General features: G+C 34.5%; 1 protein-coding gene across 1 annotated transcript in view; it reads right to left on the bottom strand.

The window, feature by feature from the left end:
• DMD (dystrophin) overlaps positions 1-25,276 on the bottom strand; it is a 2,117,885-nt gene that overhangs the window by 111,909 nt on the left and 1,980,700 nt on the right. The window contains 1 exon segment of the mRNA XM_074300855.1: positions 18,855-18,916. Within this exon segment, the coding sequence (XP_074156956.1) occupies positions 18,855-18,916 (62 nt within the window).

Raw genomic sequence — 25,276 nt, 5'->3', positions numbered from 1 at the left:
TAGGATTTTTTCCCTTTTCTATTTCTAGCACTTAGCATAGTGCTTGATACATAATAAACTTTTAATAAATGCTTTGTTTGTGCATTCAATCTATCCCATCATGTTAATTCTATTTTAAGGGAGAACAGGTAAAATTCAAAACATAAACTGTATCATGTTTTGGAGTTCTGATAAGATTTGCTGAAATAGTTTTCTGAAGGTCAAATGAAGTTTTTAAGATAGCTGTGGATTTTAAGTACCTTATCAGTTCAAGCTATCATTAGTAATTGGAAAAATCTCCACTGTTGGGAAACTCCTTTTACCCAAGTTTCAAGTAGGAGATAGTATAGCTCCAGACTCATTCCCTTAAAAAAAAAAAAAACTAGAACCTTTCATCCCTTTAGATCTTTTTGACAAAACAAGTCACACTATTTATTACATGTCCTTTATTTTCCCCATCCTCTCATCCTGCCATATTATATAATCTGTGTCTTTTACCATGTCAAACAATAAGTAAGAAAATTTATTAAGTGACTACTATGTATGTGCCAGAAATGGTAGAAAAAACAACAAAAATGGAACAGCACCCTGGGAGAAATGACAGCTGCCAGATAGGACCTTACATTTATCTGAGGAGGCAATGTTTGGATTTAAATATATGGATAGATTATTTAAGGTGACTAAGTGGTGACATAGTGCTAAACCTTAAATCAGGAAGACTCATCTTCCTGAGTTCAAATGTGGCCTCAGATACTTCCTACCTGAATGAGCCTGGGCAAGTCACTTAATCCTGTTTGCCACAGTTTGCTCATTTACAAAAATCAGTTGGAGAAGAAAATGGCAAAATACTCCAGTATCACTGCCAAGAAAATCCCAAATGGGATCACAAAGAGTCAAACATGACTGAAATGACTGAGTAAGCAACAAGAATGGTTACACATCTGGTTGACTAAAAGGATGCTGCCTTTCTTAGAAGTAAGGAAATTCCAATGTAAAACAGGTTTTAATGAAAAGAAAAAGATAAAAGACAAATGCTCACATTGTCTTTGAGATAACCATGATAGATAGATGCCTGTCCAACAGGCATTTAATGATGTATTAATGGAGCTCAGAGTAGAGATCAGGTCTAGCTATAACGATGGCCACTGTCATAGAAAGCAAAATTAAAACTATATAGTAAGAAAATTTAGAGAGATTAGAGGGCTCAGGGCAGAGATTTTAAGTATCCCTGAACAAAGTCTTCCATACTGCTTAATTTTTGCCTTGTTTTTCTAATCTTATCACTAGCAACTTATCCTCTGACATCAATAACAAGATCTCAAGGCTCTAATTTTATATCTGACCACAACTTCTTTACCTGTCATTTTTCCATTCGCTACTTCTAACTATATATAATTGAGGAACTTTTGTCTTGTTCTTTAATTAATTAGCCATCCAAGTACCCACTGCTGGTTTGTCTTTTCCAACGTAACTAGAGTTAACATCTAAACATGAAACATCTTCTGTCACTAACAGTACACTTATTTTCTTCTTCCTTCTATTGCTTATGTTCTGCTATCTTTTTTTACCAATCTATCTTAGGAACATTTTATCAATCTATCATCTGACTTTATCATTTATGTTCATTTTTTATGAGAGTTACCAAGAGGAAATCTCTGAACTATATGTAGTTATTCACTACAAATTCACTTGATTTTCTATTAACCTGTCCCAACTGTCACAAGTTGTTATCTCTTTCTTTCCCCTTCTTAGAGTTCCTCTCTCACAACCCGTGATCACTAAAACTACTGACATAGAACCCCTTATCTTTTCTGAAAATTGAGAATCTCAAGGAAGAACTACTTTCATTATATAACAGAAATCTTGAAGAGGATTTCCAAGCACTTTCAAGGATTTTAGAGTTTGATGGCAATAGTCCTTTATTATGCCCAATTTCAACTTGAAAATATAATGGTTTTCCCTTTCCTTTACTACAGATGTATTGTTTGCATTACTCTTTAGTCATGATTCAGATTGCTTTTTTTTTTTATGAAATTAAGAACTAAAGAAAAACATTTTTCTGAGATAATTAGCAAAAATTAGAAAAGGAGCGAAGATATTATAATTAAAGAGGAAGTATATGAAAGTACTCTAGATATAACTGAGTTTATACCCCCCCCCCAAAGGAAAATTGAACCACATTCCTGAAGAGGAAGGAAGGAGGTTGTAGGTCTATTTTCCTAGTAAGAACCCAGTTATCTAGGACAAATGGGAATAAAAACACTTTTTTGAGTATGGGTGGCTCAGGAGAAGCAGCATAAACTAAGGTGAATGATGAAGTTAGGTAGCATTTTTATAATGATTTGAAGTTTATATAGTGCTTTATGTAGTTTATCTCATTTGATTCTCACAATAACTCTGGGAAATAGGTACTATTATTATCACTATTTTATCAAAAAGAACACCAAGATTGAGAGGTCAAGTAAGTAATTTCTCCAGGATTCCACAACTATTAAATATCTGAATTTGGGTCTAAATCCATATCCAACATTCAAGTCACTTCCTCATTTAGCTGCCTGTTTGCATAAGTAGTATGTTTTCATTCTAAGTATTCTGAATCAGGGAATAGCTATATTCAATTTTCAAGTATACAGATGATGATTCATCTGGCACATATGAATCTCTTGTACATAAATCTATATATTAAATAGAACAATTTGAACACGTGTACATGAGTTCAATATACAATATATCAATACTCATCTCTCTAGTCATTTTCTTATTTATGAATGCTCACAGCATGTTATCCATGCAGATGTAAAAATAAATATTTGTTTTTGTTATAAATATTTAAATAATAAACTTGTTATAAAGTTCTGATTCCTTGACCTACTGCTTAAATATGTAGGGTAAAGTGAATTAACAAAAATAAGAATGAAGGTCTTAGCTTCCCTCTGTTGATGGGAAATATATCAATATTAAATAACTTTTTATGATTAAAAAAGTAAAAATGTGAATTTAGATTATTTTTATAATTTCTTTTTTTCTCTACTTTTTTTTGGTGGGCAGGAAAAATGGAAAGGAGAAGAACCAGATCTGTCATTTTTTTGGTATAAGGAATTCTCAGAACATCTCCCTCCACTAATGCAAATACCCATTTGTTTTATATTTCAAGTTATAGAGACATGCCTAGGACATTGGTAATCAAACTTTTTTGATTACACACTCATATCAATAAATAAAAAAATTTTGAGTAAGCACCTCCAAATATGAAGTTATTTATTTACATGTTATATACACATACTACTATATTTATGTGCGTTATAAAACTTGCAGCAAAAGAGGAGAAATTAAAAAGGTTGAAATAAATTTGGAATAACATTTGATTATAAACTGAAAAAATTATTGAAATTATTGAAGTTGGGGAGTGACATGATCAGATTTTTCCTTAAGGAAAATAATGTTAGTGACTATGTAGGATGAATTGAGGCAAGAGGACCATTGAGAAAACTGCCCAACCAAAACTGCAATAGACTAGGCAAAAAAAAATGAGCATTTGAGCTAAGGTGGATGTGATGAGCCCTATCACATATAAGGCTATGGGATGAGATAGAAAGGGATGGATATAAAAGATACTGTGCATGGTAGAAATAATAAGATTTGGCAACTGATTAGATGTGGGATGAGGAAGGAGGAGGATTTAAGTATAAAATAATGGTGGTAAACCTGGAGACTTGTAAGAATGCTGGTGTTCTCAAGAGAAATAGGCAATTTCAAAAGATCTATAAGTTTGGGGTAAAAAGGAATGAGTTGAGTTTGGAAAATGCTGAGTATAAGATGCTTATAGGGAAAAAAACTAAAAATATCTCCTAGGCATTTGATAATAGAGGACTGTAATTTACAAATAGTTTAGAATTAAGAGTTAGATGAGCAGATCTGGGTGTCATTTGAATAGAGAGAACTAAACACATGGAAGCTGATGAAGTCACCAAGTGAGAGAGTATCAAAAAAAATAGATCACAAAATCTCAACACATACCCAAATTTAGAGGGGCAAAGAGGAGTATAATGTGGATGATGATCAGCAAAAAAGATTAAAAAGAAACCATCAAACTGGTTGGAAGGAACCAAGAGACAGCAATATCTTGGCAACCCTCAAAGAAGGGAGAAGTCATCCAGGAGGAAAAAGTAGTGCTAACAAGATCTAATGTTGCAGAGAAGTCAAGCTGGATGAGAAAAGGCCACCAGATCTGGCAGATCATTGATAACTTTGAGGAGAGCAGTGTAAGTTGAGTAAAAGGAAATGAGGAGAAGGCTGAATATCTGGGAGCCTAGAGTTGTGGTGGTACATGATTGGAAACAGGAAAGTTCAGAAGAGGTTTGATTATGAAGACAAATATAATATAAATGAAACCCATTCATCCTGAGTTATTCAATCTTTCCCAGCAAAAACAAAAAGTTTATTTTGGATGAGTTTTTAATCACCAGGCAATACCTCCAACAATCATGAAAGAGGTAATTGAGGTGGACATGGGAGGAAATTGTGTCCATGCATGTTGGGGGTATTTATTCCTGGTTAGGTTATAACCAACCGCTGGGTTAGTGGTGAGAGGGAGCAGATTGGGGAAGTAGTAAGCCAAAGTTATATTTGTGTTGGAGAAAGTTTATGTTTTGCCAAAGGGGAGAAACTAGGTGATATAGTAGATAGTTCACTGGCCTTAGAATCAGAAAAACCCAAGTTCAAATTTTGCCACAGACATTTAGTAGCCATGTGACCCTGGGCAAGTTATTTAATCCTATTTTCCTCAATTCCTTATCTGTAAAATGAATTGGAGAAGAATATGGCAAATAATTCTACCAGCTTTGCCAAGAAAACCCCAAATGAAATCCCAAGAGAACTGGACACTACTCAAACAACTCAACAACAACCACAACAACAAAGGGGGGAAGATTATAGTGCATTCTATTTTCCTACCTACTATTAGACTCCCTGGGTTCAAACCACAGCTTCCTTGAGCCTCGTTTCTACAGCACCTACTTTGGAGAACACTGGCCTAAGACACTGTAAATTTAGGGGACTTGACAAGGGTCATAAAGCCCATATTTATGTATCAGAGAAGATGCTCCAACCCACTAGCTGTGACTGAAGGCAGATCTTTAACCTCACTATAAAAAATAAATGATGCTAAATTAAAGAAGCCAATTAGAAATTTGATAAAATAAAAGTATCTACTTAAATCATTTCTGGCTACCTATGGTTTCATAAGGAAAAGAAATTAAGGTTTTGATTTCAGTGGTTTGGGGGTTAAGAAGACACATGATTATTGAGTTCTTAAACATGAATGTTTGATTAAGATGAGCAAAATAGTGTCCAAATTATATCTTTTTAAAGTCTGAGGATATGACAAAAATAATACTTTGATTTCCAGGTGAAACATGGAGCCTGCAGAAAAACTACACACAAACCATATCCTTCCTGACATCTTCAAAAGCTGAAATTTCTGACAAAAAGGAATGCCTTACTCTCAGTCAGGCATACCAATTTTCTGGACAGGAGTGCTGCTTAAGATGTTAGCTAACTGCCCAATACAGACTTTCCTGAAAAGACCAATAATTTAGCAGCTGTGGTGGTTGTAAAAAGAGTAGTAAATGACTGAGAGTTTTTATTTTATAACAGTGACCTCTGAAACAGACTGAGCTACCTATCTATAATTAGGAGTAACTTTGGAGGAACTTGTGAAACACACAAAAATCTCATTGTGGAACCATGATAATTGGTAAGAAATCATTCTTATTTATCATATCAAAAACATGTGAGGTACTAATAAAGTACTGTTTTTTCTTTGCATGATTTAAAACTAATATCTTTTCTGAAAGGCTTTGTAAGAAACAATTATTGGGCAATAAGGATGGGTCATATCTATTTCTTCATGGATCAATCTTGACATACATACTTTTCAAGTTTAATAAGCATTAAATGAATAAATGCTAGATGTAAATAAACTTGTAAGTTGAAAAGCAAAGTAAGTACAAAGACTTTAAAAAAGGGATCAGTCCATATAGATCCTTGCCTGTAATAAGTACTCAAGAGATTCATGTTGATCAACAATCATGTTAAAGGTGGCTAATATTTATATAGTTCTTTTTAAGGGCTGGGCACTGTGCAGTTTATAATTATAATCTCATTGGATACTCACTACAATCCAAGGGGGTAAGTCCTTTGTTATTATTTTATTTATTTATTATTATTATCCCCATTTCACAAGGGGGAAAGTGAGACAAACTGAGAGTGATTTGCCCAGAATCATAAAGCTAGTAAGTATCTGAGGCTAGATCTGAACTCAGATCCTCTTGACTCCTACACCCAGTATTCTATCCACTTTAGCTGCCCAATTTTAATTCAACTGAATTAAATCTACTTAGCCTCAAAACTCCCAATATGACCACAGAATGCATTTTGGGTAATCTTCTGTACTGCACTTTACTATACTGTTGTACATTACATTTGTACATTACATATGTTGTACATTACATATATACATTACATATGTACATTTGTACATAATGTACATTTTTGTACATTAACATTGGAAATACTCACCATCTACCTTGTGCACATTTTGAGCCTACCATCTATCTAGTATATATTGATTTAACACGCTGTCTCTTCTTTAAAATGTAAGCTTCTTTAGGATGGGGACTGTGGCTTTTGCCTCTATCTCCAGCCCATAGCCCTGTGCTTTAAACATAATACAAGCTAAATAAAAATTTGTTGTTGTAAATTCAGCAACGTCTGAAACAAGGGTTAATTTTCCTTTCCAAACAAGCTTTGTTCCCAGATTTGGGGACTTTTTTTCTTAGCTTAACATTCAATTACTCCTGAAACACTCCAACGCACAGTTGTTTGCCATTCATGGGAAGTGAGTAAATGATGCCATTTTGTCAAAATAAGAAGCACTGGAAGAAAATGTTCTTTTTACATAGCAGCAGGTCAAGAGAATGAAATGGGAGACCAAGGCTTCTTCCCTTTAATGTGCCAGGTTAAACACCTCTAACTTTTTCTTTCAATTTAAAGTTCTAGGTGATAAGAGAACTATTTAACATTTGTAAAACCTTTCGTGGTTTTTCAATCAAAAGAGATCATTTAGTTAGTGATTTAAAATAATTTTCTACCTACCATCTTGGAGTTTCTATCATGTAAAAACAGCAGACTCTTAATGTATGACCACTAAGGTTGATTTTTCAAAATAAGCTTCTAATCAGGTTAGAATGGAGTAATTGTTTTTGATTAGGTGCCAAAATATATTTTTCATTCCTCTGCTTTTTTTCCCCTCTGTAATTTTCTGTGAGTTTATAAAATATCAGTTTAAGCCATCACTTCTTCACTAATAAATCTCAACTCCACTAGTTCTCCCATTTCCAAATGCCTTCAAATCATTTACATTTGCTTGACAATCATCAAAAAATATATATAACAGGCTGAAACCATAAACTCAGTATCTTCTCTTCTAAGACAAACAATTTCACCAATTAAGGCATTTTTGTAAGTAGCATTGCCATTTTATCCATCATTTAAAGATTGGAAACCATATCTGTCCCACTTGTTTCTAGACTACACTCCACCCAAATGAGCCTCTTTATTTTTCTCTCCTAATTCCATACTTTTCCCACTCGTTCCCATGTCTAATTTCTCTCTACTTCCTTTTTTTGCCCTTTCAGAACCAATGGCTCCTTCAAAATCCAACTCAAATACCCTCTCATTCATGAAGTGTTGACTGTCCCCATCCGTCTCAAAGTTGTTCCTCTACTCGCTGCTTTTCTAACATGTTACTCATTTATTTCTTGTGCATTTATTCAGTTTAATGCTTGATACAATAATAAATCTTATTAAGTATTTGATTGATTTTTTTATATTTAATTGCATGCATGGTGCACATGAACAGATTTCATATGAATTCATATTGAAATTTGAAGAGGATTATGATTAGAGGAGACCATTGAAGAAATTCATAATGAGGGAAAATGATAGACTGGCCAAGAGCCAAGAAAGAAATGTCATATAGATTTTTGAGGGGCTGGGAGGTTGAGTGAAGAGAGGTGGTTTTGTTTTTTAAGACCAGGTTTAGTGGATAAAGAGATGAATTTTTAACCTGTAAGACCTTGGTTAAATTCCTGCCTCAATAACTTATTAGATACAATAATTTTGTATGGTTCAAATTTTCTTATCTAACAAGTAAGTATATTAGCTTTAAAGAACATATGCTCTTTAACTGACATCCAAGTTTCAGTTATATCTTTGAGAATATATTTATTTTCTTATTTTTAAGTTTCAAGTTTATTTTGCCAACCAAACTTTGAGCTGGAGATGGGCACAAGAAGAGTAAAAATTTGTTTCCACCCAATTTTTCTGTTACTTTTACCAGCTTGCCTGATAAAGTCACAACATTTGCTTCCATACTACTATATTTTATGTGGCTTTAGGAGTGGTGGGGAAATAATAAATAGAAAATTCATGGCTCAGCTATATTTTATTTACCTTAAGTTCTTTGTACAGCATAAAATTCAACAAATAAATATATTTTGAGGTGTTCTGGTTACTTTGTTGATTTTTCCCTCAAGGTAACATGAGGCTTAGACCCTATACTAAAAGTTATGCTCAAAAAATTCCTTCATCCTATCAAAATTACTTTGGTAAGGGGCAGTCTGGAACACATACAAAGAAGTATAAAGATAACTGCTTTCCAACAAACTTAATGTTTAATAACTAAAGTTTAAAAAAGTCAAGTTATATATTCTCATAGATTTGCTATTATATTAATTGCATTAGTTCCAATTTACTCAGGATATGGAAGATCCTATTTGTTGTACTGCCATAAATTTTTAAAGTGGTAAAACATTGAAAAGTTTACATTTCAATAATTCCTACACCTAAGATAATAAATATCTATGCATTATTTCAGTTCTTTAGGGTCGTGGTTGTAACTATATATGTTAAGGAAGGTTTCATTAAACTAATTTTTAAAAAGGAGAGTTCTGTTTGAATTCTCTTGCCAGAGAGATTACTTTTCCTTGAAAATTTAGACATAGACTTGTGTGCTTAAAATGAAAATTATTGTAGATTCAAGTTTTTAGATGCCCTTTCTCCATCTGGAAAAAAATCTCCTTTTGTAGACCTAGCTACTTAAAATTATACATATCCAGCATTTTGCTCACAGATGCAGGTATAACCTTAATGTTCCCCTTATTTAAATCAGGCAAATTGTAATTTAGCAGCTCTTTAAATTGTAAGCTTGTACAGATCTTAAAGACATTCTTTTTTGGAAATTAGTTTGTGTACCTTTGGGGAGAAGAGATTAAGAAATCTTTACTTGTTTGAAAATGAACATAAAACTTTCTTTAAATTCACTGAAATATCATTTTATAAAAAAAAAACAGAAAAATTAAATTTATATGTACTTTTTCAAATTGAGGAAGATCCATTACAGATCAGTTCACTGAAAGTGTTTCTAAGAGCAATCAAATTTAAATGCAATACAATGTTCAATTTTGAGCACAGAGAATTAAATGATGAAACAACTTTTTCTCTTCAGTAGGAAAATGGGAAATTATGAATGTGAAATATCCCATATACTAGGAGACAATGGTGATTAGTTGGTTTATCTTTTGTTGGAGAAAAGAGGTAGGATATTGGAAAATGACATCATATTGAAAAAAAAACCAGCAATTATACAAACAAGCATAGATGCATGTATGTGCATGAACTTGCATACACACACATCAGTGTGGTATAGTATAATAAAAGATCAATTTCTGCTTCTGACATAACCTGGCTATGGGACTTTGGGCAAATTAGTGCCCCAGGCAACAACTATTTTAATTGCACAATAATTGCTAATCTGAATTGAAAGAAGAATTTCCCATTACCAGTGAAATCACAAATTGGACCTACAAAACAAGTAAAAAAAAAAAAACTAAAAACAAGTGATTTGGAGTGTTTGCTCTTTAAAAATACAAAAGCAGGACAAAAAGTTAAGGAAAACGCTTGAAATCCACTTCCTACCCTCTGTCAAAATGACTATATGATTTTGAATAGAACCTCTTAACTTCTCTCTTTTTTTAAATTATAGCTTTTTATTTACAAAATATATGGAGGGGTAGCTCTTCAACATTGGCAAAATCTCCTTCTCCCCACCCCCTGTTGTCCAATTCATATCTTAACTTCTCTTTAAACTTATCTTCCCATCTTCCCCAAACAGGGCATAAAAATATCATATACATATATATATATATATATATATATACACATATGCATATGTATATATATATATACACATATGCATATGTGTATATATATATATATATATATATATATATATATATATATATATATATATATATATATATATATATATATATTTCCTGATTAAATAGTGTTTGACTTTAGTGTTTGACTTTTTTTCTTTTCTTGCAATTTCATCATCCAACTATGGACAGTAGAAGGTAATTATGGGCAATTCCACTACGAACAAGGAGAAATCAACAGAAGCTAGAACAGAAATATTCCAAAAGTCACCATGCCTTATTATAGGGAAAAATAAGCCTAAAGCCAAGGTACCAGGTACCAAAATCACTAAAATGAATTCTCAGGAGACTCTTCCAGCCAAATTTATTTTTTTCTCTGCTACTATAAATCTCTACTCTTAAAGTTCATAATTAGTTGTGGTAGCTTATATAGTACTAGCTTTTTCCCAAGATAAGTTCAAATAAAACTCCAAGATAATAAGTGTTTTAGGAATAAGCCTTTAATGCAAAAAGAATTCATAAAGTGTCACCTCAGAGCATTACAGAATCTAATCACAAAATATAATCAAGCAAGAATGTATAATGTAATGTAAGAGCCTTTTTTTTTTAACAAGAAGAAAATGAACAAACATTAACAAGGGATGGAAGTTCTGCACATATTTTTTTCATGGGGGCAAGTTGAACTAAGGGAATTTAAAGTGTGCATGTTGCAGCTGTAATTGCTTGTTTGTGAAGCTATTCATCTGGAGGAAAGGGAGAGCTTGGGGAAGGGAGGACAACTGTATATACTTGCTTACTAGAAATGCTAAAGAGTTATACATCCTATTACTGCACATGTAAAAGATACAACATGCCCTCTCTTGAGTCTTTATTTCAATACTCAGAAGCACTTTCCTGGCAAAAGGCTATAGGCAGAGTGCCATCAATTTATAGGCCAATGGATTTTTTTTCCTTTGCTTAATCTTTCGAAGAATTTCTGAAAAAATTCATAAGTCACATTTTAAATAGTAGAAAGTTGTGACATAACACCTGAATGGTCTATCTGATAACTAAAAACAAAAGTGCCCACTCTTCAAATTATTGGCTTTGAAGCTTATTAGGCAGAACCAAAATGTTGCTAGACTCTCTGAATAACTAGTACACAGGACAGGGAAAGTACAGAATTAGTGAAGAAAAAAAACAGGCAGGAAAGAGCAATAAAGCAAGAAGGTATAAGAAAGAGTAAGGAAATCATAACAAGCATGTTAGAACTGCTAAATTTTCATTTAAAAGTTACAGATTAGGGGCAGCTAGGTACATTGAATAGAGCACCAGCCCTGAAGTCAGGAAGACCTAAGTTCAAATCAAACCTCAGATACTTAACACTTCCTAGCTGTGTGACCTTAGACAAGCCACTTAACCCCAAATGCTTCAGAAAAAAAAAAAAGTTACATATTAGATACGGCTTAGGCAAGTCAGACTTTGACACCATTCCCACCCCTTTTACCAAAAACATTATTCCTCTACTCAGCTCCCTTCTCTATTTTCTTCATTCTATCATTGGCTTATTTTTCCATCCCCAACTCTTACCACAGAGCCTGGCGCATGCATATGAGAGCTAATATATGACTGTTGCCTTGCTTTCTCTCACATTACTCATATATTTTCATGATCATAGTGGTACTCGTTAATATTTCAAATTCCTATTTCCATATGGCTATGAAACAAAAGGAGCAAACACTATTTATGACACCAAATATGGCATTTAAGAATTGTTTTAAGTGCTTTTTAAACTACACATATTATAGTAGTTTTTTAAAGTGCTTACAGCAATCATAAGAAACTTTAGAATATATAGACCTACCCACGAGAAAATGACAAGATTACAAAGTAGTACTTTCCATAATCAATATTGCATTCATATTTCATGATAAATTCCAGAGATCACAGCTATCAGTAAAAATAACACTTACTGAATCAAAATAATGTGTACTTTGGAGCCTTAAAGAGCTTTTGGTTTTTAAAATCACCAAGATAACTGATTAGAACAGCACTCTTTACATTCTACTAGTAAAAATGCTAAATGAAAAGTATTTCAATCTGGGAATTTAGCTCATGAATCAGACATAATGCTACTTCTCTGTTAAGAAATCCCAACAGAATAATCCTGAGGTAGTACAAAATCACAGACTTGGATGAGGAAGGAAATTTAGAGGTCATCTAGTTCTTTCTTTTAACAGATGAAAAAACCGATGTCCAGATAGGAGTAGTGGACATAGACTGTAATTCTAAGAGCCCTCAGAGAGATTGGGTGCTTTGGTCAGCCTTTACTCGAGGAAATAAATCTAATTCTCTTACACATGCTGATGCTATGGGTTCTTGACTAAATCTGTCAAACACTCCTCAAATTTTTACTTGTCTATGCTAAGCATTCCAAGTTCCTTCAACTAATCCTCATATGATATGATCTTGAATCCTTGCACAGTCCTGTTGTCTTCTGTTGAATGATCTGTAACTTACCAATGTCCTTCCCAAAATGTGGGGCTGACCACAGCCTTAGTCAAGCAATATGACTAAAGATAAAGAGACAATGGGACTATCTCAGTTCTCTTAAGAGAAGCAGTATGGCTCAATATGCAACTGTGGATAAAGAACTAGACAGGATCAGGAAAACCTAGGACAATATTTTATTTCCATCACTTATTAACTATGTGTCTACTAAGCCTTCCTAAGCCTCATTTACCTCAGACATAAAATAAAGATAAAAATACCTATATTATTTATCTTACAGACTTGTGTAGCTCAGAAGAGATGTTGGACAAGTGTTTTGTAAACTTTAAAGCTCTAAGTAACAACAGTCACAGGTGTCTGCAATTATTAGTCATTATCATTTTGTTATTAATGTAGTTTAAGAGTCATTAATCTTTAAGTATTTGTTAAGTACTCTCAAAGAAACTGTAAAAGAGGTAAAAAGATCCCCATGTGCAAAAATGTTTGTAGCTGCTCTTTCTGTGGTGACAAAGAATTGGAAATGAACAGATGTTCATCAACTAGGGAATGGCTGAATAATTTATGGTATGTGAAAGTAATGGAATATTATTTTTCTATAAAAATGAACAGGCTGACTTTAGGAAAACCTGAAAAGATTTACTTGAACTGATGCTAGTGAAATAAGCAGAACTAGGAAAGCATTGTACACAACAAGACTGTGTAACATTCAACTGTGATAAACATGGCTTTTTTCAACAATTCAATGATACAGGGCAATATCAATAAACTTTGAATGGAAAACACCATCTGCATCCAGAGAGAAAACTATGGGGACTGAATTAGATCTCAACATTCTATTTTCACCTTTTTTTTTTCTTCTGTCTTTCCCCCTCAGTTTTTATTTCCCTTTTGTTTTGATTTTTCAATCCCAACATGACTCATGAGAATATGTAAAAAATGAATATACACATATAACCTAACGAATATAAACATATACATTTATACACACACGTGTGTGTCTTTGTATGTGTATGCATAAAAGCATTTATTAAGTACTTTTGTGCCCAACTGGATTATTGGGATTCAAGGATAAAAATGCTTTCACTGAGCATGGATTTTACATATTAAGTACACAGAAAATATACACATAATGAATATAAGGAGCCTAGCAGAAAGCTAATCCTAAGAGAAACACCACAAAGCCTCCACAAAGGAAGAAAAGGGCTTCAAGTCATCAGGAGGCAGGAGCTTTGTGTCCCTTTGGCCACATGTGAGCTCCATGTTTAAGCTTGTTTTCGCCATAGATCCTATGTGTAATTATGAAAATGTGTCCAAAATTGGGGGGGGAAGGAATATTTTTACAGCTGTTTTTCATTAAACCATCTTAGTAAATATCTGTTTTTAAACAATAAATACAGAATTATATGAGCAGGGAGCAGGAATGTGGTGGGATGGGGAGGTTGGTAAATCAAGAAAGGCTTCATGTAGAGGGTAGCATTTGAGGTAGTTGGGATTCATAAGAGGTAAAAGTAAGAAAAGAGTATGTTTCAGGCATTAGGGAAAAAAACAGTGTGAAAACAGAAAGAGAAGGCATGTTACAGAAGAGGGATAGAAATAAGGCCCATTTTGCTGAACTGCAGAAAGCATAAAGGAGAGCAATACTGTTGGAAAGGCAGGTTGGAGAGGAGATGTGATGTACTTTTAAAGGATAAACTGAAGAGTCTGTAATTGGTGCCCAAGTAATGAGGAAGCATCAGAGTTCACTGAGTAAGTGATTAACACTGGTCAGACCTGTGCTTTAGTAATATAATGGGCAGCTGTGTGGTGGAGCTGATCAAAATGGTTTGGTTGCCACATCACAGTGTTGATCTTGTAATCGAATTAAATCCCCAGGGCTTCTTCAGGTAAATTACATTCTAACCTATCTCCTCCACCTGTATTTGAGATTGACTTGGTGAGACAGGTGTAAGACTAAATTTATACCAATATAATTTTATTTTATTAGATTGACGAAGTCATCCATTCAAATATTAAACACCAACCGTGTCACAGGCACAGTGCTAAGTGCCAGGGATACAAAGAAAGGAAAAAGACAGCTCCTGTCCTTGAAGAGCTCACAATCCAATGGGGGAAATGACACAACCAACTATGTACAAACTAGCTCTAATACAAGATAGATAAGAAATAATCAACAGAAGAAAGACACTAATAACCAATGATTTAAACTAATGAAATATTTTTGGATCCTAACACTATCATCCAATATGCTATCTACCCCTTCTTGTTCTTAGCAACCTATGAATTTGAAAACATATCATTTATGCTTTAAGCCAAGTCATTGATTACTACCAGATTGGTAATCACAAAAAAATCACATTAAAAAAATGAGATTAGTCTGCCATGATGATCTTTTCTTTATGAGCTCAAGATGGCTTTTTTGTGATCAGTGCTTCCTTTTCTACATGTTTACTAACATTCCTAATGATATGTCCTAGGATTTTTGCCAAGAATATAAATCAAACTCATCGATCTATAGTTTATAGACTCCATTTCCTTTCTTTTAAAAAAAATCAAGATATTTATTTTTTTACTTATATAGCATCCTTTTCAATTCTCATCATATGACAGTGATCACTGGCAGTGACTTAGCAATTATATCAACCAATTCTTCCAATAACTCAGAATATATTTCATTTGGCTCTGGAAATAATACGTATAGCTATATTGCTCCTTCATTTTCTCCCAATTATCCTGAATTTTAACCAACAATTAGCTATTTTTATTTTGACCTCCAACCCAAATATTCTTCTTTCTTGTTTTATTGTGTTGTTCACTACACCTATAGTTTTCTCCCAATGAATAAACTACTTTTTGTCAATGTAAATAGGCAACTAACTACAGCTTACAGTCTGTTTGGGGCACTAACAAGTTAAATGATTTGCCCAAAGTGAATGACTCAAGAGTGTATCAGAAATGTCCAAAGTGAATGGGCAAATTATTTAACTTGAAATTGGGTGTCTTGTCCCTATGGCCAGCTCTTTGTACACTATGTCACAGTGCCTCACCAAAAATTGTCCAGGAAAAATCAGAAGCAAAATCAGAATTAAGTAGTTCTGTTTTTTCATTATTATCCATTATCATATCATTCTTCACAAGCACAGACTCTATCCTCATTGGTCCTCCTATTTTCCCAAAATCTTTCTGATTTTATCATGCACTATTAACAGTAGTTCATTCTTTACTTCTTCAGTACAATCTAATGATCTTTTCACTAACTCGGAACCACTCAGAATTCCATGACTTTCAGGAATTATACTTTGTGATAATGACCTAGTAGTTCTATCATTGTGTAGTATGTGAAAATTTGTTTTTCAATGAGGTTATGATTTTTAAAATTTCTAATATACATATGCTTTAGAAAGTACAATTATTCCCTTTAATGTAGCTGCATATTTAATTGCTACTAGTTAACTTTTCCTAATGTTATTTGGAACTTTTCATTAAAAGAATATTTTTACTTAAATATCTTTTTCAGTGTGAATATTACCTCCATTAACATTATCCAATCTGGTTATGGGATTCTCCAGATACAGTTATGTTAGTTATCTAAAAAAAACATGCAAATCATCCACAAACCTAAACTCAAAATCTTTCTAGCTTAATGAAAATTGCCAAAACTCATCCTTTATAGGGAAAATCTGCAAGAACCCCAAGTTACCTTCAACAAGGCATCAAGATGGATAAAATGCTACACTGGGATCCAGGAAAATTTGATCAAATATTGCTTTAGAAGTTAACTAGCTGTGTAATCCTAAGCAAGTCACATATAGACTCACCTACTTCACTTTCTTCTATAAAATGGAGATAATAATATAGCATTTGCTTATAGACTGTTGTGATGATCAAATGAGATATTTGTAAAAGTTTCAAAAAACTTAAATCACTATAATATTAGCTATTGGTATCGGTATTTTTATATTATTATTACCATATGAGAGTAGGCAATCAATGGAAATTATAAAAAGGAAAGTGAGCTCATTTTGTTATTTGGTTTTCATCATTAAGTTCACTAAGTAGATAAATACTTAACTAAGACAATGTAAATTTATCTTCTCTGTAAAATGAGAAAATTAACCTAGATGCTCTCTAAGGTCCCCAAAGTTTTAACATTCTATGAATCTAGAACAGGAGTCTTAACCTTTTTTTTTTTTAAACAAGATAGAACCTTTTAGTAATCTGTTGATGGATTTCTTATCAGAATATTTTAAAATGTATAAAATATATAGGATTTCAAAGTGAATCAAACCTACTAAGGTACAGTTGTCACAATATTCAAAAATAAGTTCTCCTTTTCAAGGACCACTGGTCCAGAGAGATAAAGTTATGTCAGAGACTGCCTACAAAGTAGAATCAATGTGGTATAATAGAATAAATGCTGAATTTAAAATCAGAAGACCTAGGTTAGTGACCTGATTTTGATGCACTCACAGGTGTAATTCCTATTACCAAGAAGGGTGAGGATGTTGGATCTCTTAAGCTCAAGTTCTAAGTTTCAGTGGGCTAAGCAATTGGTATTATTATGGCAAAAGGAGAAAATGAGGGAAACCAGTTGCCTAAGGAGTGAAAAACTGTCCTAGTTGGAAATCAAGCAAGCAAAAGCCCAGGTCATCTGTAGCCCTTCTACTTCTAGCCTAGGCAAGAAAGGAAAAATCACACTGTACAAAAGCTGCCAAGTATAGTTTTAAAAGCATTGAACTTAGATACAGATGTGCCCTTGGTTCAGACCCTACTTCCCCAATGAACAAGCTATGAGACCAGGAATAAGTAACCGAACTTCAGTTTGTTCATCTATAAAACGGTACTAGTACTACCTCCACCAAAGGGTTATTATGAGGATGAAATGACAATGAATGCTTATTACTTTTCAAATCTTAAACTAATCGATAAATGGCAGCTAATACCATCATCATCATTCTCATCAGTGGTAATATAGGGAGGAGGAGAAAGAATTAGGGATGTTTAGCATAGAGAAGAAAACTTATTGGGGGTGATATTTGTCTTCAAGTATTTGAAATAGTTGGCTTTTTTTGGGTCTAGAATCAGAACTACTAACAACTTAGGTGCTAAAACATAGTTCCATATAAACATATTCCAATAAGGAGGCAAGCAAAAATTTAGAAAAGTACAATTTTAATATCCAATCCTATCATGAATAAATCATATGAAGAATACATTTCTCTTATTTTTTCCCTTTCTTTGTTTGGAGGCAATTAAGTGACTTGCCCAGAGTCATATAGCTAGTATGTTTCTGAAGCTAGATTTGAACTCGGATCCTCTTGACTTCAGAGCTGGCGCTCTATTCACTGTGTTGCCTAGTTGCACTTTATATTATTTCTTTATAATATAAACTTGTTAAAAAATTCCAAGAAATTTGTTATTGCAGAAAAATAATATTCTGCAGAGTTTCTAGGGTTTAAAATCTGTCAGGTGTCATGTGTGCTTTGAAATTTTAATTTGTCTACAAAAATAGTAGCAACTCACATTTACATAACACTTTTAAGGTTTACACAGTAGATTCCTCTCTGAGTAATCATGGTAAGGTAGGTCATGTGAGTATTTACTGTTCTTTAATGAATAAACTGAGGTTCACACACGTTAGTTGATTTGCTCATGGTGACATAACTCGTATTTGGAGAACCAGGATTTGAACCTAGCTCTTCTGGGTGCAAATTAGTTTTGAGTTTGGTTTTCAAATGCTCGGAATTAATTAAGTACAACTTCGTGATTCTTTAAAAAAATTCAATCAGTTAATATTTCCAAGTCCGTCTAGACATAAAACAGCTCTTTAAACAGCATGTACTGGGCACGTGGACTTAATGTTGCTGAATGGCAGATTTTAAAAATAAATTATTCACATAATTTTGAAGGAAAAGCAAGGAAGTATATTTGACATGTATTGGTATGCTTTTTAATTGTAAGCCATGTATGAATTACATGTCATATATGACTTATTTCATTCAGATTTAATTACTAGATGGTCAGTACAAGGGTTGCCAAGTCAAAACTGGTGGTAGCTTTAAAATTAATTTGCTTTTTTAATCCCTAGAAATGTAAAGGTTTTCTTACCTAAAGACTGGTAGAGCTCAGTCATTTTGGGATGATCCCAGCAGGTTGTTTGGGTCTCATGGCTAAAACACAAAAAAATGAAGGAAATATTTTAGAAAGTATAATTGCAATTGATAAAAGAAAAGAAGAAAATATTTTCTGATTTGGAACCATCTGTTATTTTTCCCTCAAAGAATTTTCATATATTATTATGTATAATTTGATAAAAACTGTTTACTTTAGAAGCAGAATAGAGGTATATTTAACCCCAAAAGAAAAAGCATAGCTAATTTAAAAGGATACTGTTTTCCAACAATGTAGCAATAACTTTTGTGCCCCTTCACCCATAACAAAACAATATGTGAACTCTTAATTCTAAATACAAAATTGTTTATTGTATACACAATGGTTGAACTTCAGAGGTACTCACCAACTGCCTGGAGTATCAACCCACTTTTCAAACTTATTAGGACAACAGACAATCAATTACTGCTTAAAATTTTCAGTAATATGACTAACAGTCTAATATTCAAATCTTTTCTCATTATGCATCCTGGAAGCCTATTTTTTTCTTTTTTTTTTTCCTCTAAATATCCATTTGTGTGTTTTATATGGACTTCAGGTGCATTTTAGCTAAAAGCCTTATAAAATTCTAAGATCCTACCTCCTCCTTTCTCTTCCTCTGAACCTGGTTTATAATTCAGTTTTCCATTACCATACTTTTCCCAAGCATCCTTGAAAATGAATGGTGAATTCACAAGCTCTCTTCCATTCCTGGAACTCTAGCTAACTTTGGTTGTGGGCTATCATTTTCTGCCTTTGAAAAGAACAAAACTCCATTGTTTCTGAATTCTATTATATGTATAAATCAGGGACAGCTATCTACATATATTTTTTCTCAGATTAAACCATTTATATAAAACCTCAAAGAATCATATTTCTAGTTTCCTAGAAGCACATGATAGAAAATGATAAAAAAATGATAGAAAATGTAACATAAAGGCATCCTTGTGTATACAATCCATGCAAGATCCCACCCCCAACAGCCTTTTTTTTTTGAGCGCCTGAAATCTGGGCATTTATGAGAGACATGTCCAAGCAGAGTATATGAGGCCTACTCAGAGAGAAAGAGAGGACTAATGATAGTTACATAGCTTTGAAATTACCTTTACCTAAAAGAACGTTTCTTCTTTGTGGACTTTTGGCTAACATAATATTGAATGCAGGCGTAGCTGATTATCCCACAGCCAATCTTTTCCACAGGAGACATTAGTAACAAGCTAATTATATATGATGCCTACACAGGCCTTTTAGCAAATGAGAAAATGTATGGCAAAGTCGTTTAAAGTTTAATACAAGTATAAGATGTTGAGGCAGTAGAGTGTAGCAGAAAAATTTTGAAGACCTGAATTTGAGCCCTAGATCCCCCTACTTCCTAGTATTTCCAAGTGGAAGAGTCCAGGAACCTCCCACCTGTAGGATCATGTGCAAGTCACAACATTTCCAAACTTCAGTTTCCTCATCTATAAAATGGAGACAATAATACTTTCAATGCCTGTCTCAAGGGGTTGTAAATCATGAAAAACCAAAATGCACAAAATAAACATGAGTTTTCATGGTTATTTAAATAAAAAGGCACATCTTTAGTAAGGTTATATAAATACAATATAAATTCTTGAAAAAAATTGAGCTGATCAAATCTGAGCAGCTTTAAAAACTTCATGCAAGTCACATTAATCTCAGGCTTTTGATTTCTTATCTGTAAAATAAAAGGACTAAATAAGATGCTCTAAAAGGTCCCTTCCAGCTCTGAAATTCTCTAATTCTTTAAGTGCCCCCAAGAGAAGCTTTTACTGGAAATTGTGGTCTTCTGGTTTCTTTTATCCACTAAAGAACAGCATCAAATTGATTTGGGCCTGGTACCCTAGCAAGCAGCTCAGTTTCTACAGAAACTTCAAGAAATGTGAGCAGTAATGAATGTTTTTTTCCTACTTTACACATTTGGGTAGATGCTCTTTGGTAAATAACATAAAGAAAGTACCACTTCTCTTAATATAAGGAAAGTATAAGTAAGGGGCTACTGCCCCCAAAAATCACATCTCAAAGACTACAAAAGATAGTTTCTAGAGCAAGGGGCTCTGAAGTACAGCATTCTGCTTTTATAAAGCCTTGTAACCCAGTTGCTATGAATACTGGAAAGGTTGACCATCTGTAAGAATAGGGGTGGATTCTGTTAGTACTTTATATGCAGAGCACAAGAAGGCTGCAGCTATTTCACTCCATCGAAAAAGTGGTGCCTGTTCCTGAACATTTTTAGCTCAGAAAGTTATCAACAATTCCATAGACAAGTGCAGCTCAAGGAAAGGTTAGATTCCATTGAGACTATACTTCATCTGCTTCTCTGCCATTTCCAAAGGCCATATAATTGTGAGTACTGGGGTTGGTGAAGGAGAGAAGAGCAGGTAAAGAAAAATGTACACCTATATTTATAGATAGGCACTTATTAAATACATTGTGTGAAGTAAAATGTCAATTCAGCTTCAGTGCAATTTCAAGTCCATTTGGGAACACTGTAGCATCTTTAATAGATTTGCAGGGAAATGTTTGCTAGTGTTGATAAAGCTGGAAAACAAATCCTTCAAAAGGCTAATAGTTTATGATAGTCTTAGAAAGAGTCAAAGAATACTGGAATAGAGTCCCAAACACCATAGGAATGAAATAGTTGAATTAAGAAAAAATGCAGCAAAACAAATTCCCCAAAGCATCAATGATATAATAAAAATAGGAACAAATATTCAGAAACTACCTTTCGAGTGAGGTCTACAAATGCAATTTTCAGAACTATTACTTAGCTCATCATAGTCCTTCAAGATGTTAACCTTTTCTCCATTTCTTCAAGAGAAATACTTTAGCAATTAAAAAAAAAGTTATTTTAAGTTTTAAAAATATAACAGAACTTTAATACTTTAATACTGTTTCACTTAAATCTATCAGCTGGTTGAATTTAAATACTCTTTTCTGAGAACAGAATGAAAGCTGAAGTACACTACCCTTCACAATGAGCAGTTCTCAGTTACCTCTGGCAACTGAAACATAGGATCCATTAGATTAAAAAAAAAAAAAAACCTCCGGAATCCCCCAATTCAATTCAAACAAATTGCTTAGATCATCCACTTCATCTCCTGTTCCAAACCTTTGATCAGAAATGCAAAATAAAATTATCAACAAAACCTCCCCACCACATTTTGGTTTTCATTGTTTCAGTTCCTGGTACAGGTAAGATATAAAGAAGTGGGCAGAAGACAAATAACTGACTTTTATTCAAAAACTGGCTGAATAAAACTAGCAAGCACACATAAGTGAATTGACTTCCTGTTTGTCCAGCACAAAATAAAGCATTTTTCTGATCAAGTAAATCATTTTATTTTGTAGTAATAGTTTGATCTCTACCTTACTTCCTACTTGTCCCCTTTCCCCTTTTTAACCTGCTTGGAAACCAAAAGGCATTGCAGAAGATTTAATCCTAACATGGGACAAGACAAATGTTTTTAGACAGAAAGTGCACTGAATGATGCTGCAGGCTAAATCTGCATTACCCTTATCTTCACTATACCTTTCTGTACATCACAGATTCCAAAGTCCAATATTTCTTAATGTTCACAAGGATGTCTGCAGAATAAAAATGCAGAATCAAGGCAAGTGGCCTGCATAATCTGTCAGAAACACAATGTCACCTTAAATAAATAAATAAGAGAATAATATGGTATATTTGGGGAAGGGAGGGAGGTTTGATTTTGGCCACTGCCTCAGTTCTCCATTTCCAACCTTCACTTATGTTTCTATAGATCAATAACCAAGAAATAATAAAATCTATGGATATGTTTTAGGACTACTGAATTTTTTAAATAACTTGGAAGTAATCTTTGCTCAGGACTGTGATCCCAAGATTAGAAATGAAAAAAAAAAAACATTCCAATATTGGGATAGGAAAATAAAAATCCTAAAACATCCTAAAAACAATTCATAGCACATAAACCTTTTACAACTATAGTGAAGTTAGTGTTGTGGTACCAAAGCCTCAAAGTTCTCCATGCTTTTGTGGGTTTTCTTCAAATCATCATCCTTTCCCTTTAATGTATGTTACATGAAATTTTCTCCTTACGCCTTTATTTAAGCATGCAAAAGAAACCAGATGTGTATGAGAATAGCAAATCATCCAATGTGACAAAAAACTTCAGCGACACCTACTTGCCAATAATTAGAAATTAAAGTATTACTCCACAGTGCACAGTGCTGACCTAATTTCCTACCACACAATTTAGATTCTCTCTCACCTTCTTTAGTTTCAAGTAGTTTGCAAGGTTATTATAACAGCTTCAGAGCTACTGTCAGTGCTGGAATAATCCTATTTACTGGAATTGTTCTTTTAGTTTCTTAAAACTGACATTAAACACTTTTAAAAAGTAACAAATTTTTGTTACTGTTGTGGGGAAATGGCGGTTGCCTAATTAAACAAGATTTCTCTGCCACCACTCATATTGCACTGAAAATATTTCCAACAGTTGCCTTTTTTATATCTTTCTGCTACTTCCCAGGGAGAAAACTAATCACTATGCAGTGATATAAAAAGGTAGCATTCTCTGGTGGTTTGCAGAGGATTAGAGTTTTCCTTCATATATAAAACCTAGAGCCCATTGATCCACATACAAAAATGATTTCCCTTTAATCTGGGGATCAGACTGCTTTTGAAAGAAAACTTGGTTTTGCATGCTTTATTGGCTCTGCCTAAGTATTATTGGAATTCTATGGAGCAAAGGGAAAAACATGGATTGAAAAGTTTGTGCTAAATTCTGATAGAGGAAGAATGGTAGAATGTCAAATCAAGCATCATCCATCCCCTCGATGCCTATTTCTCCTTCTCCAGAATCTTCAGCATTTATTTTATTTTGTACCCTCAGTCGGGGACAAAGCTGACTGCTCCGTGGTTAAAGCTCTAGCTCTTCCAGCTGTTCCTCCTCCTCGGATCTATTTGCTTTTCAAAGCTTATCCCCCTCCACTTCGGCCAAAGCAATTTCCCTGCAGGGTCTTGTCGAATCCAAGATCAAACAATGATGACTGCAACCAATTCCACGGTGATAAAGGGTCAAAGACCTTCATAAAACTGTTTCTCTTCTACTCCCCGGCTTCTCGAGAGAACTTATGGCTCTATGCTTAGCTAAAAGTTTAGCTTTAGGAGACGGGTTTGGAAACAAAGGTACTTCCGAGTGAAAGGGACAGAGACGGGCAGGTGAGGAGGGAAGTGACTAGATTTTTAAAGGATGGTGAAAGGCTCTAAAAACCAGGGATTCCTCCTCGGAAATCAGCGGTTTCAAACGCTTTTCTACAAGCACACCTCCTATGTAAACATGGCTCCTATGGACCAGTAAACACCTTTAAGCATTCCTTTCACACAACTTATTAATATTTAACCATGTTAGCACTTAAGGAATTCAAAAGTAATCTCAATGAAATATTTTTATTTCCACGAGTCAGTAAGCACTTGGCTCCAAACTTAACTGTAAACTTTAGTGCCATCAGTCGGCTAGGAAGCGAACGTGGGAGTGGGGGGTGAGTGGTGGGAGGGAAGCCGGGGGAGGCGGACGAGTGATCTCACCCACAACCCCAAAGGGAAAAGAAAAGAAAACCCCTCCATCCCATCTCTGGCACGGCCCCGACTTCCTGGCTTAGCTTCAGGGTTTTTAACTGTTTTAGTTAATTCACATCTGCAAGTCCTACGTGTCCCAACGAGACAATTACGGCGAAACGAACCCACAGGAGAGAAAAAGCACGAGCATGAAATGTCATTTGGAATCCCTCCGAAGAAATCAGGCAGAAAGTTGACCTTTTAGCACTAGGAATACAATGGAAAGTAGCCCCGCTTCCCCACTCCGTAAGGTCTTTAAATGAAGGATTTAATTACAGGGTTCGTTACTAATACACACTGGCAGCTTCAAAGCTCCCTAGCCCTCCTCGGAAAGGGGAAAAAAGGCGAAAGGCTTCCTTCCAATCACTCAAACGCCCGCGCCGGGGAAGCGCTGCCACTTCTGGGCACGGCACGAACGCTGGCTTTCCATTTCGGAACCCCGCCCCGCCACCCCCGAACCCATTCCCGTAGCGCTCCCTGAGCCGGAGGGTGGAAGACGGGTCCCCGGGGAGAGCCCAGCCTCTCTCCCACCGGAGCCGGAGGAAGGGGTTAACTCCCGGCTCCCCGCGGCCGAAGCAAGCACCTGCAGTGGTGACCGGGAGACAACAGCTGGAAGGAGGCGAGCCGCGGACAGAAACGCTTCCTCGCGCCCCCTCCTCCATCCCCAACTTTCAGTCACCTCTAAACACCCCGGGGTTCCCCGCGCCCGAGCAGAGCCACAAGTGCAAAGATTCAGCGAGAGAAAACATCTTAGGTCTGC

The sequence above is a fragment of the Sminthopsis crassicaudata genome, chromosome 3 (assembly GCF_048593235.1).
Source record: "Sminthopsis crassicaudata isolate SCR6 chromosome 3, ASM4859323v1, whole genome shotgun sequence".
Taxonomy (NCBI): Eukaryota; Metazoa; Chordata; class Mammalia; order Dasyuromorphia; family Dasyuridae; genus Sminthopsis; species Sminthopsis crassicaudata.
Note: the sequence above shows the minus strand (reverse complement) of the source record. Positions and strands in the feature narration are given on the sequence as shown.